General features: G+C 34.2%; 1 protein-coding gene and 1 long non-coding RNA gene across 2 annotated transcripts; both read right to left on the reverse strand.

Annotated features, from left to right (window-relative positions):
* Positions 1-4,047: 4,047 nt before the first annotated feature.
* On the reverse strand, positions 4,048-4,389 carry LOC148253695 (uncharacterized). The gene has a single exon (XM_088219846.1). It carries the CDS (start codon positions 4,387-4,389, stop codon positions 4,048-4,050), a length of 342 nt encoding a protein of 113 aa, XP_088075972.1.
* Positions 4,390-5,189: 800 nt separating this feature from the next.
* On the reverse strand, positions 5,190-6,958 carry LOC148253696 (uncharacterized). The gene is made up of 2 exons (XR_015819307.1): positions 6,387-6,958; positions 5,190-6,138 (listed from the first exon to the last, which is right to left on the reverse strand). It is a non-coding gene; the product is annotated as an uncharacterized LOC148253696 (long non-coding RNA).
* Positions 6,959-14,075: the final 7,117 nt, after the last annotated feature.

Raw genomic sequence — 14,075 nt, forward strand, 5'->3', positions numbered from 1 at the left:
GAGCTTCTGTTTTTACACAAGTAAAATCAGAATCATGCAGTTCTGTTTCGATTTTCTGATTACATTCATATTTTTTTAAGTGCGTTTTTATTCATTTATGTCTGTGTATCATAATTACTTGAAACAAAAGCAGGATAATCCTGAATTTAATTACATGTTGATTAAGATTGGAACTTCTATGCATATTGTAGTTCAAGCTGCATATCTGTGTGTGCATACACACGTGTCTTTGCAACATTAATTATATGTTATATAGCAAAAATTACAACGACTTTTGCAAAATGCAAAAATAACATAACTAATTTTAATATGAACAACAAATTCTGAATATATATTATTACCACAAAATTCTGATGTTGTTTGTAATATACAGTCTAATTTCTGTTGATCGAAAGCAAATAAGCTTCAAAGGAGGCTCTGTGAATGAGAAAACTTAGAGATAGAAAGTTGAGGAGAGAGAGGGCAGCAAAACAGAGCAAGCTAATGCAACTGCCTCTGTTTTGCTGTTTTGAAGAGGCGTGCACTTTCTTTGGAGAGAAGAAGTAATCTCTTCTTTTTATTTCAGCAAATATATATAGAAATACAAATTTAAACAGATTACATCAACCAACCGATCAAATCAGATCGACCAAAAATCATGCATACACATCGCATGGAATTTTACGTATCCTTCCGTGAAACAATTTCACGGTGGATTTCCTTTTTTTTTTTTGAATTTAAACTCAACAGAAAAAATCATTAAATTTAACACTCTCTCTTAATGACTTTTTTCACCAATCCCCACCTTTTCCCGCAATTTCTCAAATTTAGCTTTAGACAAGGCCTTGGTTAGAATGTCTGCAAGCTGATCATCAGTGGAGCAATATATCAGCTTTATTTCTTGATTCCTCTCAGCCTCATGTATAGCATGATACTTAACGTTGATGTGTTTAGTTCTCCCGTGCATTACAGAATTTTTCACAATGGCAATTGCAGACTTGTTGTCTACATACAACACTGTAGGTGTTTGTTTGTCCAGCTTTACATCATTGAACACCTTCCTCAACCAAATTGCTTGGTTAGTTGCTGTAGCTGCAGCTACATACTCAGCCTCAGTTGTGGACTGAGCCACAGTATCATGTTTCTTAGATGCCCATGAAAAAACACCGGAGCCTAGTTTGAACAAGTACCCAGTTGTGCTACGTGCATCTTCTACGCTTCCTGCCCAATCACTGTCATTGTAGCCGACTAATCCACCCTCAGCTCTTGCTTTGAATTGAACACCAAAATTCCAGGTTTCTTTCAAGTACCTTAGCACATGTTTGGCAGCTTGTAAGTGTGATTCCCTCGGTGAAGTCATGTTCCTTGAAAGCAAACTTACTGCAAACAAAATGTCTGGTCTGGTAGCTGTGAGATACAGAAGGCTCCCAATCAGACTTCTGTAATTTCCCTCTTCAACTTTGCTATCTTTCTCGTCCTTTGACAATTTCAAGTTGGACACCAGTGGTGTAGATACTGATTTACAGTGATTCATGTTGAATTTATTTAGAATTTCTTTGGCATACTTGCCTTGTGAAAGAAAAATACCCAGGTTGCTTTGATGAATCTCCATTCCCAGGAAGTAGGTAGCCTCCCCAAGATCAGACATCTCAAATTCCTTTTCCACTTTCAGCTTGAACTCTATCATTTTCCTTTTATTACTGCCTGTCACCAGTATATCATCAACATATACTGCAGTGATAAGACTGTCTTCATCTCTATTCACATACAGTGTATTTTCTGTCATGCTCCTCTCAAACCCATAGTGGAGTAAGTATGTATTTAACTTATCATACCAGGCTCGTGGAGCCTATTTGAGGCCGTATAGGGCCTTGTGAAGAAGATAGACGTGTCTCTCCTTTCCAGGTTGAATAAACCTCGGTGGTTGCTCAACATAAATTTCTTCATTCAGCTTGCCATTCAAGAAGGCCGATTTCACATCCAAATGCATCACACTCCAACTAAACTGAGCTGCCATGGCTAGAATAAGTCTAATTGTTTCATATCTGACCACAAGAGTAAAGGTCTCTATGTAGTCGATTCTTGGAAGCTGGGAGTACCCTTTTGCCACAAGCCGTGCCTTGCGCTTGTTTGTTGTCCCGTCCGGATTGAGTTTCATTTTGAACACCCATTTTACTTCAATAGGTTTTTTGTTTGTACTTGATTTTACCAGAGACCAAGTATTGTTTTTGTCGATCATCCTGATTTCCTCTTCCATGGCAAGTCTCCACTCTTGCTGCTGAAGTGCTTCCTTAATAGAGGAAGGTTCTTTTGAGGCAAAGTTGCATCTCTCATAGATGTCAGTTAGACTTTTCATTTTTATTCTCTCTTCTGCTTCACCTTCTTCATCTTCTTCATCTTGTTCATCACTCTGAGTTGGGTTTGATACTGTCATTGATTTCTTTCATTCTTCAACTGTGATACAGTCTCGTTCGACTTTCTGCTTCTCCCAATTCCAATAGCTGTTTTCATCCACCGTTACATTTCTTCGAATCATAAGCTTGTTGGTTTTCAGATTTAGAATTCTAGCTTGGATCTCTTGTCATCCGAGACATGGTAGTAGCACACGGATCCAAACACCTTTAGATACTTAGTTGATGGTTTAATGCCACTCCAAGCCTCTGCCGATGTCATCTGCTTTACAGCCTTTGTAGGCAGCATGTTGAGCAGGAACACAGCAGTGTTCATTGCCTCAGCCCACAAGGCTTTAGTCAGGTGCTTGTCAGCAAGCATGCTTCTTGCTATTTCCATAATGGTCCTGTTCTTCCTCTCCGAGACACCATTTTGTTGAGGAGAATATGGTGCCATGAGCTGCCTTTTGATCCCATTCTCAAAACAGAAATCATTGAATTGGCTGGAATTGAATTCAAGCCCATTATCTGTCCTTAGGCACCTCAGTACACTACCACTTTCCTTCTCTATAATAGCCTTGAACTTCTTGAATTCACCTAAAATTTGAGCTTTATTCTGCAGGAAACAAACCCAAATCATCCTGAAAAAATCATCTATGAACAAGCCAAAATACCTGCAACCACTCATGGAGTTTTCTGTCATTGGACCACAAATGTCAGAATGGATAAGTGTCAGCTTCTCTTTTGCTCTCCATTCTGCTTGCGAAGGAAATGAATTCCTTGCTAATTTTCCCATCTGACATGCACCACATACTGTCTCAGTGACTGCAATATTTGGGAAGTCCTTGGTTAGACCTCCCTTCTGCAGTTGTTGTAGCCCAGCTGCATGAAAATGCCCAAGGCGCCTGTGCCAAATCTCACCTTCAGTTACAGAGACAACACTGGCCCTCTCAACTACTTCTCGAAGTTTCAAGGAGTAGACTTGATTCTTCTTTTGGATGAAAGCAATCAAGCGATCCTCAGGATCATATATCCTGCAGCAGTTATTCTTGAATCCCACCGAGTAGCCTCGATCAGTCATCTGATTCACACTGAGAAGATTCTGTGAGAGAGTAGGAACAAAATTTACATCAGTGATAAGTTTCCTACCTTCCTTGGTTTCAATGGCTATGTTACCTTTGCCCTTGATAGTTTCCAGCATACCATTTCTAAGTCGGACCTGGCCTGTGATTGTTCTGTCAAGTGATACGAATAAGCCCTCATCCTTGCACATGTGGGAGGTGCATCCACTGTCCACCACCCAAAGAGTATCATCCTCCACTGGCAGCTTATTTAGTGCAACGAGAATTGTGTCATTTTGTTCACAGGACACCTCGGTGACATTGGCTTGTTGTTGTTCCTGCTTTGGCTGTGATCCTTCCAGCTTCTGTTTGTGGCCAAGTCTTTTGCAAAAATTGCACCGAACGGTTTTCTTTCCCTTATACCAGCACTCATTCTCAGAATGATTTGTTAAGGAACAGATACTACACTGAGAATATTTTCTTTGTTTACTGGAATTCTGGTTTCCAGTTTGATTCCATCCACTTCTTCTTCCTTGATTCTGTGTTGAAGAGTTGCCTTTGATCTGAGTTGAAATTAAGGCTCCCTCAGTATGTTGTCGAACATGCATATTTACACATTACTCACTAGATTGAAGCTTGTTTATCAGCTCAGCCGAGGAGATAGACTCTATGTCTGCTAGCTCCTTCAAGGCTGAGATTTTAGACTCGAATTTGGGGGGCAAACTGATAAGAATCTGCTCTACTACCCTTGATTCTAGAAAATCCTCCCCAATCAGTCTCATTTTGTTTACCACATCCGAGAGTTTGGATGCATAGTCTTTCACTGATTCATTTTCCTGCATTCTGAGTAATGTAAACTCACTCTTCAGTCTCAAGATTTTTACCTTCCTGCTTCTGACTCCCCCATCGAACTCTTCCTTAAGTTTCTCCCAAGAAGCCTTTGGTAATTCGAAGTTCATAATCCTTGAAAATACCCTATCCGAAACGGCCGAGAAAAGGCAAACAATTGCCTTTGGTTTCTTGGCTTTATCTTCCTCGTGCCTTCTGATTTGGTTTATAATGGCAGTGTCCCCTGGTGGAGAAGGATCATTGTCATCCAGAATAACATCCTACAGACTTAAGGCTTTCAGATGGGCTCTCATTTTGATTGCCCATACATGTTAGTTTTCTCCATTGAAGTGTGGAGGGGGGTGTTGTTCCGGTGGATGTCATTGGATTTTTTGAGGGTATATTGGTTTACCGGTCCTTTAAGATAACGGCTCTGATACCACTTGTTGATCGAAAGCGAATAATCTTCAAATGAGGCTTTGTGAATGAGAAAACTTAGAGAGAGAAAGTTGAGGAGAGAGAGGGCAGCAAAACAGAGCAAGTTAATGCAACTGCTTCTGTTTTGCTGTTTTGAAGAGGCGTGCACTTTCTTTGGAGAGAAGAAGTAATCTATTCTTTTTATTTCAGCATATATATATATAGAAATATAAATTTAAACAGATTACATCAACCAACCGATCAAATCAGATCGACCGAAAATCATGCATACACATCGCATGGAATTTTACGTATCCTTCCGTGAAACAACTTCACAGTAAATTTCTTTTTTTTTAAAAAAAATTTAAACTCAACAGAAAAAATTATTAAATTGAACAATTTCCTCCTTTTTCTATCCCTCACAAGCAAATGTGTGCGTGTGTATATATATATATATAATTTTCACTGCTAATTTTGTTATCTGTGCATTTTAACAAAAAACAATGACTAGTAGTTTTACAAACATGCTGAAAATGATGACAATTTTCATTTCAATCATGATAAACCACCATTTGAGGGTGGCTAGAGGAGAAACGGTGAAGAAGTTTGATTCTGTCGTGACTCTTGATGGCACTGGTAATTACACAAGAATCAAAGATGCTGTAATGACAGCATCTAATCAAAGCTAAAAAAAAAATTACTTTACGAAGATTAAAACAGGATAATATGTCGAAAACATTACTATCTCCAAATCAAAACCAATTTGATTTTTGTTGGAGACAGTGTATGGACCGAACTTGATTCCCTTGTAACTTGCACCAGCAAAAAGATAATGGTCTGGTAGAGAAATAAATGGTCAGTTGCACTTTTTGAAGCTACTGCCGTTTCACTTCTTGGTCCAGTTGTGTTTTCAAATGATTTTTGTTTGAACCCTTGTGTGTGTGTGTGTGATTATACATACCTTTTGTTTCCTGATATAACAATTCCTCCATGCCGTCTCCAACAAAAACCAAATTAGTTTTCAATGTGGATATGTAAATGTTTTCCAAATACTTTTCCTATTTTAATCTTTACAAACAATTTCTTTCGAGCTTCCATCTGATGCTGTTATTACAGCATCATTGATTCTTGTATAATTGTCAGTGCCCGTCAAGAGTCACAACAGCATCAAACTTCTTCACCATTTCTTCTTCAGCCACCCTCAGATCGTGGTCATCGTGATTGAAATGAAAATAATCATCACCTTCAGCACGTTTGCTGTACTACTCGTCATTGTCTTTTGGCTAAAATGCACAGATAACACAGAAAAATTAGTAGTGAAAACTATATATATTTGCACTTATATAAAAAACAAAGATTAAAAAGTCGGGATTGCAGTACACTAAGCAAGTGACATCTCATCTTTGAGGACTGAAAATGCTAATAGGAGAAATTCTCCAAGAAAACCAGCTTGCAAGAGAAACCTAAAAGAGAAAAAAAAAATAAAAAAAAACAAGAAAAAATCCACAAAACTAGATTATGCAGAACAGAACACGTAATGAAATAAAAGAAAACAGTGTCCCCTAAGAACAGACCCCGGCCTAAAAACACTCTTCTCTTCCCAAACCCTTTGTTGCATTCAAGACCATCTTCACATCAACGAAAATTCACAGCCGTGGTTTCTTCATTTGCTAATCACAAGCACATAAACTCAAAAACAAATTAAATATACCTTCTAAAGCTTCAATACCTCTCGTGCAAAAACTTTGAGAATAGAAGAGAGGAATGAATATACAATATTTACACATCTTCTACTAATATATATACATATATATAGATACACAGAGAGACACCGAGATAGAAGGGAAAAGAATTCTGCTTTTGGTTGGAGGGGAATTAAATGGTTTGAAGAGTATTTTAAATAGAAGGATTGTTTACGAATCACTTGAGAATCTTGATGGTGTTGCAGCTCATCACCATTCTACTTTATGTATATATACATACATATCAACTTGCAAAAACCAGAGGATGCCAAAAATGCATTACATTTAAAACCATGGATCACTATCTTCTAGAGTCCCAATCAAGTGCGGTAAGCACCATCATATCCACACCCACACCTCCATTTGATAATCAATTTAGAGGATTGGTGTGGCATCATTAACCGATCTCATTAAAGATTAGCAGCAGATTATAAAAGCTCTCTTGCTTCTTTACGTCCCTTAAGCCTCTTTTGAAGAATGGCAAATCTCATCTGCCCAAGTCAAACGTAGATTTGCCGGTGGAGGAAAATAATATATGGACTTTCAGTTTTCTTCTAAATCAAACTTCATTTAATGTTGTGGTAATAATAATATATATATATATATATATATTTAGAATTTGTTGTTTATATTTCAAATTAGTGAGCTTATTTTCTTGCATTTTGCAAAAGTCCTGTAAGTTTAATATATAATACAGATAAATTAATATTGTATATATATTAGAATCAAAATCAAAGTTTTTGTTGATAATCACTTTTTCCCTCTCAGAACCCCTGCAAGTTCTAGAAAAATCAAAAGAATATCTTTCCAAGTACTTTGTTTACAGGAAGAGGCTTTTAAGAAAAGATATTTGCAAAGCAGGAGAGCTTTTACAAGCCGCCCCTAATCTTTTATGAGATCGGTTGATGATGCCGAGATCATCAGAATGGACCCCACCACTCCTCTGAATTGATTATCAAATGGAGGTTGTAGCTGTGAACTGATGGTGTTTACCGCACTTGATTGGGACTCTAGAGAATGTATTTGGTATAAATGAAAGGGTAAGGATGACAGTGTTGCTTTCCTTTTCATTGATTAGAGCAAGTCCCCTCCTCCATCCACTTTGAACAAAATCATGCTCAGATCCACCTACCAAATGCTATACATATTGTGTGCATACATATATATATATATATATATATACACATTGCTCTAGATTTTAGTAAAATTAGAAAAGAACATATTTAGCCCCCGAGAAACTGTAGACCAAGTTTACTTTGTTGACATTTAAATGGCCAATTAATTTTTTTAGGAGAAGAATAATATTGTTTTTCAACATTATATATAGTAATTTCCTTTTTTTTTCGCTAATTTTACTATTTTCTTTGTTTTTTTTTATTTGAGCTCAGTTTTAAAAAATTTTGATAATATTTTTATTTAAATTATTTTTTAAATTTCATTAAAAAGGAAAAATACAAAAAAGTTATGGTATTAGTAATTAATATAATAATTTGCTATATAAGTTTTTTCTTAATTAATAAACCACTCTCTATTGTATTAAGAAATGAATTATTGAATATATTTAAATTCTTGACAATTGCATTTAATGGGTCCAAATTGTAGGCTTATTTTATTTATGTTTATGATAAATACTTGAATATTTATTTGGTATTTATTTTAGGTACATTCTTTCCTAAAAATATCTGTAATATCCGGATTCAAAATTTAGTTCAGGATCAATTTTGATATTTTAAAAATAAATAAAATATTAATTATAAATTAATTTTATTAAATTATTAAAAAAATAGGTAGGGATGTAATTGAAAGTAATTTTAGAGAAAAATAAGTAAAAATTTAAATTCGGTGGATGTTTTTGAAAAAAAAATAGAAACAAAAGGTCAAAGTGTAAATAGAAAAAGTTCGGCCATATAGGATTACCCAGTCAGTAGCTCCTACGAACCAGAGCATATTGTGTGGCAAGCCACACTGATGTCGGTACCACGCTAGTGATCGGCGTGTCCCGTAATCGGATGCACAGGATCGATCCCGCGTGCGTGGACGACTTAAATTTGTTTCTTTTTTAGGACGATCAAACGGACGAGATAAATTCTGATAAACGGTCCAGATCGACGTGGAATGAGTATAAATACTTCATGTCGCATAGGAGCCCGAACCCTACCCGCCAGCCCCTGCTGGAGAAGAAAAACCAGGCACCGGAGAAAGTGGTCGACCGCCGACCGTCGTCGTATATCAGAGCCACTGACAACCACTAAAAAAGATAAAATTTTTCCTTACTCGCTCAGAATTCGATTCCGAGCATTTCTGTGGCCAAATCAGAGCAAAATGGATGGCAGGTGAGCCGAAAAACACACGTAAAGCCTAGTAGAGCTGTCGTGGCCAAAATTAAAAAAATCCTTCCGATGAGCCCTTTTCCGTTTTCCATTTCACGCGATTTGTTGATCATTGTGCTCACCGTCTTTTTCTGAATATGTTGGAAGAAAAAGGAACCACAGCTGTAAAGAAGGACCAGCGGAGCCATTGCACATGGTGACCTCCCGCCGGTAGGTTCGATGTTTTTGGTGATTTTCCAGTCAATTGAGGTCATCTAACGTGTTTTTTTGTAGGGGTACGTGTAAAACCGACTAAAATCGGCCAAAATCGGCTAGGCCGAGGTGAACCTCCGCCGTATAGGAACCCCAAAATCGGTCGGAAAGAGTTTTGAGCATCGATTTTTTATTTTTGGAGTATTTTTAGGTACGTGACGAGTGTTTTGGATTCTTTAGAAAAAATTCAGGAAATCTACTACGCGTTAAGAGGTGTAATAAACAATACAACATCTCGAAATAACCGATCTGGGTGAGGATCTCTCACCCAAGGAGGGAATGAATCTGAACTGTTCACGCGCGCGGGATCGAACTTGGGTAATCGGATCGTTGGGCACGTGGATCGCCCGCGTTGCCTCCCACGTGGCACCGACGTCAGCGTGTTTGACACCTAGCATGCTTAGGTTCGTCGAGGCTGCTAACTGGGCCATAACACGTGGCTGAATTTTCTTTTTTTTACATTTTGACTTACTGTTTCTAATTTTTCTTTTAAAAATACTCCCGAACTCAAATTTTTACTTATTTTTTTTTAAATTATTTTCAATATTGTCCCTAATTTATATTTTTTAAATTTTAATTAAATAAAAATAAAATAATTTAACAAGAAAAATTAACCTGGGCCACTTTTTCAGATCTGAGTATTACAATTTCGTTCATTTGACTCGTTTTTTTTAACATATGAATTCTATTAAGAAAACGAATTAATCTATAATTATATTATGAACTAATAGTTATAGCACGAATAACCAACTGATGTTTCCCATTATGTGGATCCAAAAAATCAACTAAGATATGATATATTAGTCATATCATTGTAGCAACTATTTTTTTTATTTGCTTAGCTTGAGTATGGACCATATTTAAAAGAGTCATTTTTTCATAAGAATGGGGTTTATGTGGGCTATTCTGAAATTTCAAAAGGGGTTGAGCCTTGAATTAAAATTGGAATCATCAAGGGCTGTGAGGAATCAAAATAGTTGGTCCTCTTTTCGGGGTTTTTTATGGGTTTTAAAAAAATGACTTTTTGGGTTCAAAATTGACAGAATAAACACTTTGGGGTTTGGTTAAAAAATGAGAGATGACATTTAATCACAAAATCATAAGTATTTGAAATTAATAATAATTACAATAGTAATGATAATGTAAAACAAACTTTGTTTGAAAATAAAATAAAATTAAACCCCATGAAAAAAATTGGATATTATAGTAGGTATATCAGATTTTATCTAATTTTATCTGGAATAGAATATTTTTAGGTTTTCAATAAATTAAGGAGTCATTGTTGTTATTATATTATTATTATAGTTAATCCTGTTACTGGTATACTATTATTATTATAATTTTTTATCATTAATATTATTGTTGTCACTATTATAGTTATTGTTGTTATTTTTGTTGTTGACCTTGATTGTGTAGCAACCTAAGGAATAAATTGCATTTATCATATTTTAACATTTTTGAAAGTTTCTTGTTTTATTTTCTTTTTCAAAGTGCTAGCATTGGAAGATTTACAAAAACTATAATAATGGTAGCACTAATACTTAGTCACTTTGGTTGGACAAACATCTACATTTTTCTTAACACTTAATTCTGAATCACGTTAGTATGATAAAATTTTAATTATTTCTCTTGTTATATTTCTAAGAAGTTATTGTTGGATTTTTTTCTAACGTGTGGGCTTAATGTGGACCTTAATATTCGTATCAGACTATCAATTTAATGAGCTCATTTAAAAGTGATCAAATATAATTAAATAATATTGGGACTTAATGCATCGGGTTTAAGTATAGACTTTTAATGTACATATATTATTTTTGTAATATTCTTATTTTATGATGGATAAAATAGAAATTGTAAAAGTTTGTCGATATAAAAAGTGGTTATGGTCCCCGAATCACATGGCTGTCATTTTATTTTTCTGAAATTCTGTCACCAGAAAAAACTAGTTTCAAGGTGCCATGTTGATTTGGAAGATCTTACCGCTGGACGCGAATAAATCTTCTGTGATGGATTCAGGTATGCTTCCGCTTATATTTCTCTTTAATTCAGTACGAGAATATATGTTTAATTTTTACAGATCTATTGATTTAAAAAGAATTTTTATTCTAATAGTTATTACAATCATTTTTCTATGTTACGTATTGCTGAAACTTCTACTCTTTCATTGCATAGTAAGTCATCGTATATATATATTAATCTATTTTATCTTTGATTTAACGTATTGTTAATAAGATGTGTGTTCATTTTGAAGGATGTAGATAACTAAAGCATTCATGCATATGACGCCTCATTCACTAATAACATAACAATAACATTAAATAAATCATTCACAATAACATAACAACAACTAAATAAAAGAGAAATGGAAGAAGAGATGCACCCATAGTTTATAAAGGTTTTGTGACAATTTGTGCCTACGCCTCGCTTCAAGCAACTAATGAGAATTTCATAAAAGTTTTTACATTCAGCTTACTAGCTAACCATTATAGTTTGTTTCGTTTTCACTTACAAACAACATTTCTTGTTTTATCTCTGACTCACAAATAATTAGTCTTGTTTTATCTCTGGCTCATCAATAACTATTCTTATTTTCTCTCTAGGTTACAAACAATTGGCTTTTTTTTTCCTAACTTACAAGTAAACCGCATAGCTTGTCTTGCCTTAATCTCACAAGTAACCAACATTTTTTGTGTTTGATTCACGAGCAACCGAGCTTTTTTTTTTGCGCTCATAAGCAACCATCCTACTTTTTAAGGTACCACACAAGAGTAAACTCATTACAATAAAGATGGGTCCGTTAAAGTTCCAAACTCTCTAGATTGAATAAACATACCATTAAACCCTAAAAACATTCTCATTACACTAGAACAAATATATTGTACGAGGAGTTCCTTGATCATTACATTAGTTTGAAGAAGAACAAAGATTTTGCTTTTTGACATTGCATGCACAATCGTCCTTAAAAACTAGGTGAAGATTCATTTAGCAAAATCTTTTCCAAAAGTAATCTCAAGTATTCAATCATTTAAGAGAATAAAACATTATAAACACAAACTTGAGAAAATTCATTTTTCTTAAAGAAAGGATTTCTCCTAGTGGTTTTCTTTCATAAATCACCTTTAAAAAGAACTTTATGTCCATTTCATAAAAATATAATTAAAAAAATATTTAAAAAATTACCTCAAAATTTATTCTTCAAAAATATACCTTATCCATGAAGCCTAAATAAGGAGGAGACGAAGGAGGAGAGAATATTTTGAAAAATGAACTTTGGTTTTATGTTTGAAATCTTCTTCATTCTCACTCTCTCTTGTCTCTTATGTCTTTTTTTATTGCATCTTACATTTTTATGCTAAACATGGAGTTTTTTTTTTGTTCTGATTTTTGTTTCTGTACATGCTATTATTGTAGGTTGTTTTTCTTGTTCTAAATTGGTTATTTTATTCCTTATAGAATTAGACCTTGTACTATTTTATAGCAGTATTTTTTCACTATTATATTGATAAAGTAATTTCTTAACTTTTAAAAAAGAAAAAAAAATTCTACATGAATTTAATAAAAAAGAGAATATAGTTTTGCTTAAAAATACTCAATAAGGCAAATTAGTAATTTAAAAGAAAGAAAAAAAAGGAATTAGGGCTGCAGTTTCCTCATATATATATGTGTGTTGCACAGAAAAAGACGGAGTTAGAGGGAAAGAGAGAGAGGCTGTGCGGCAAGAAGAACAAGAGAACTATATATATATATATACAAATAAGTGGTTTTCATTCTCTCTCTTTGGTGACATCATTACTGATATCAAAAATTTTGTCATTTTCGATGAAAGTTTAAATTTGATTTTGTTTACCTCTTTCTTCTAATTCTGCATAAAGAAAAGGTTGTTTTTTATGTTCTGGATTTAATTTTTAGTAGATTATCTTGTACTTATTTTCATTAATAGTGGATTTGATTTAGACTTTGATCAGTATTTTTTCTTTTACATTGAAGGATTTTTCATGTAAAATTCTGTATTTATTTAATTTTATAGTTATTATCTGCTTATTATTTTTGTTCGGTTGTGCATCAATTTGGTTTGAGGTTATGGTTATTAGTTTCTGCTAATTAATTTGGGATTAATAATTTAAAACATTAATTTTATCTTTGTTCGAGACCCAATAAGTGGTATTAAAGCTTGATTGACTGGTTTGTTGATTGATTTATAGTCTGAGATTGATTGTGTGAATTAGGATGGAAGAATTTACGGTTACTATAATAAAATTGTCTTCTTCAAATTATTAAATTTGGAAGTCAAAGATAGATGATTTTTTTATTGTAGGGATTTATATGATCCGATTAACTTAGGAACTGTTAAGCCAATAGAAAAATCAGATGATGATTAGGAAAAGATGCATAGAAGACTATAGGAACTATCCAACAGTGGATGGATAATAATATCTATCATTATATAAATAAAAAAGTGAATACACAGGTTTTGTGGAACAAATTAAAAAATATGTTTGAGAGAAAAAATGCTCGGAATAAGACTTTTATTATTAGAAAGCTTGTTAATCTGAAGCTGAGAGATGGACAATCACTTACAGAACACTTGAATAAATTTCAATAGTTGATAAATGAGTTGAAAACAATGAAAATTACTCTAGATGATGAATTACAGTCGTTGTTACTCGAGTTCTTTGTCAGAATCTTAGTAGTGTCTCTTAGTAATTTTGCTCCGGACGATATTTTATCTTTACTTGTGGTAATAGATAGTCTGTACAATGAAGAGACTAGAAAAAAAGATATGGGTATTAAGACTTCACAGGCATTTGTTAAAACAACAAAGAGCAGAGGTGAAAGTAAAAATAGAGGTCCTAAGGGACGCCATAAATCCAGAGGTAAATTACAGGCAAAAGGAAAGTTCAGTTGTTATCATTGTGGCAAAGAGAGACATATAAAAAGAAATTGCAAGATTTGAAAAAAGGAATAGGATAGTGAGAAAAATAAAAAAATGATAGGTGATCAAAACACTACTGCAATTGTAGTTGATGACAGTGAAGAGTTGTACTTTCATTTGTTGAGGATCATAACTATGTCGCT

This window comes from Carica papaya, chromosome 5 (assembly GCF_054855325.1).
Source record: "Carica papaya isolate Zhongbai chromosome 5, ASM5485532v1, whole genome shotgun sequence".
NCBI classification, from domain to species: domain Eukaryota; kingdom Viridiplantae; phylum Streptophyta; class Magnoliopsida; order Brassicales; family Caricaceae; genus Carica; species Carica papaya.

What these genes read in the sequence shown, in the direction of transcription:
- LOC148253695 (XM_088219846.1), bottom strand. Translation starts at nt 4,389, where the DNA reads ATGAACTTCGAATTACCAAAGGCTTCTTGGGAGAAACTTAAGGAAGAG.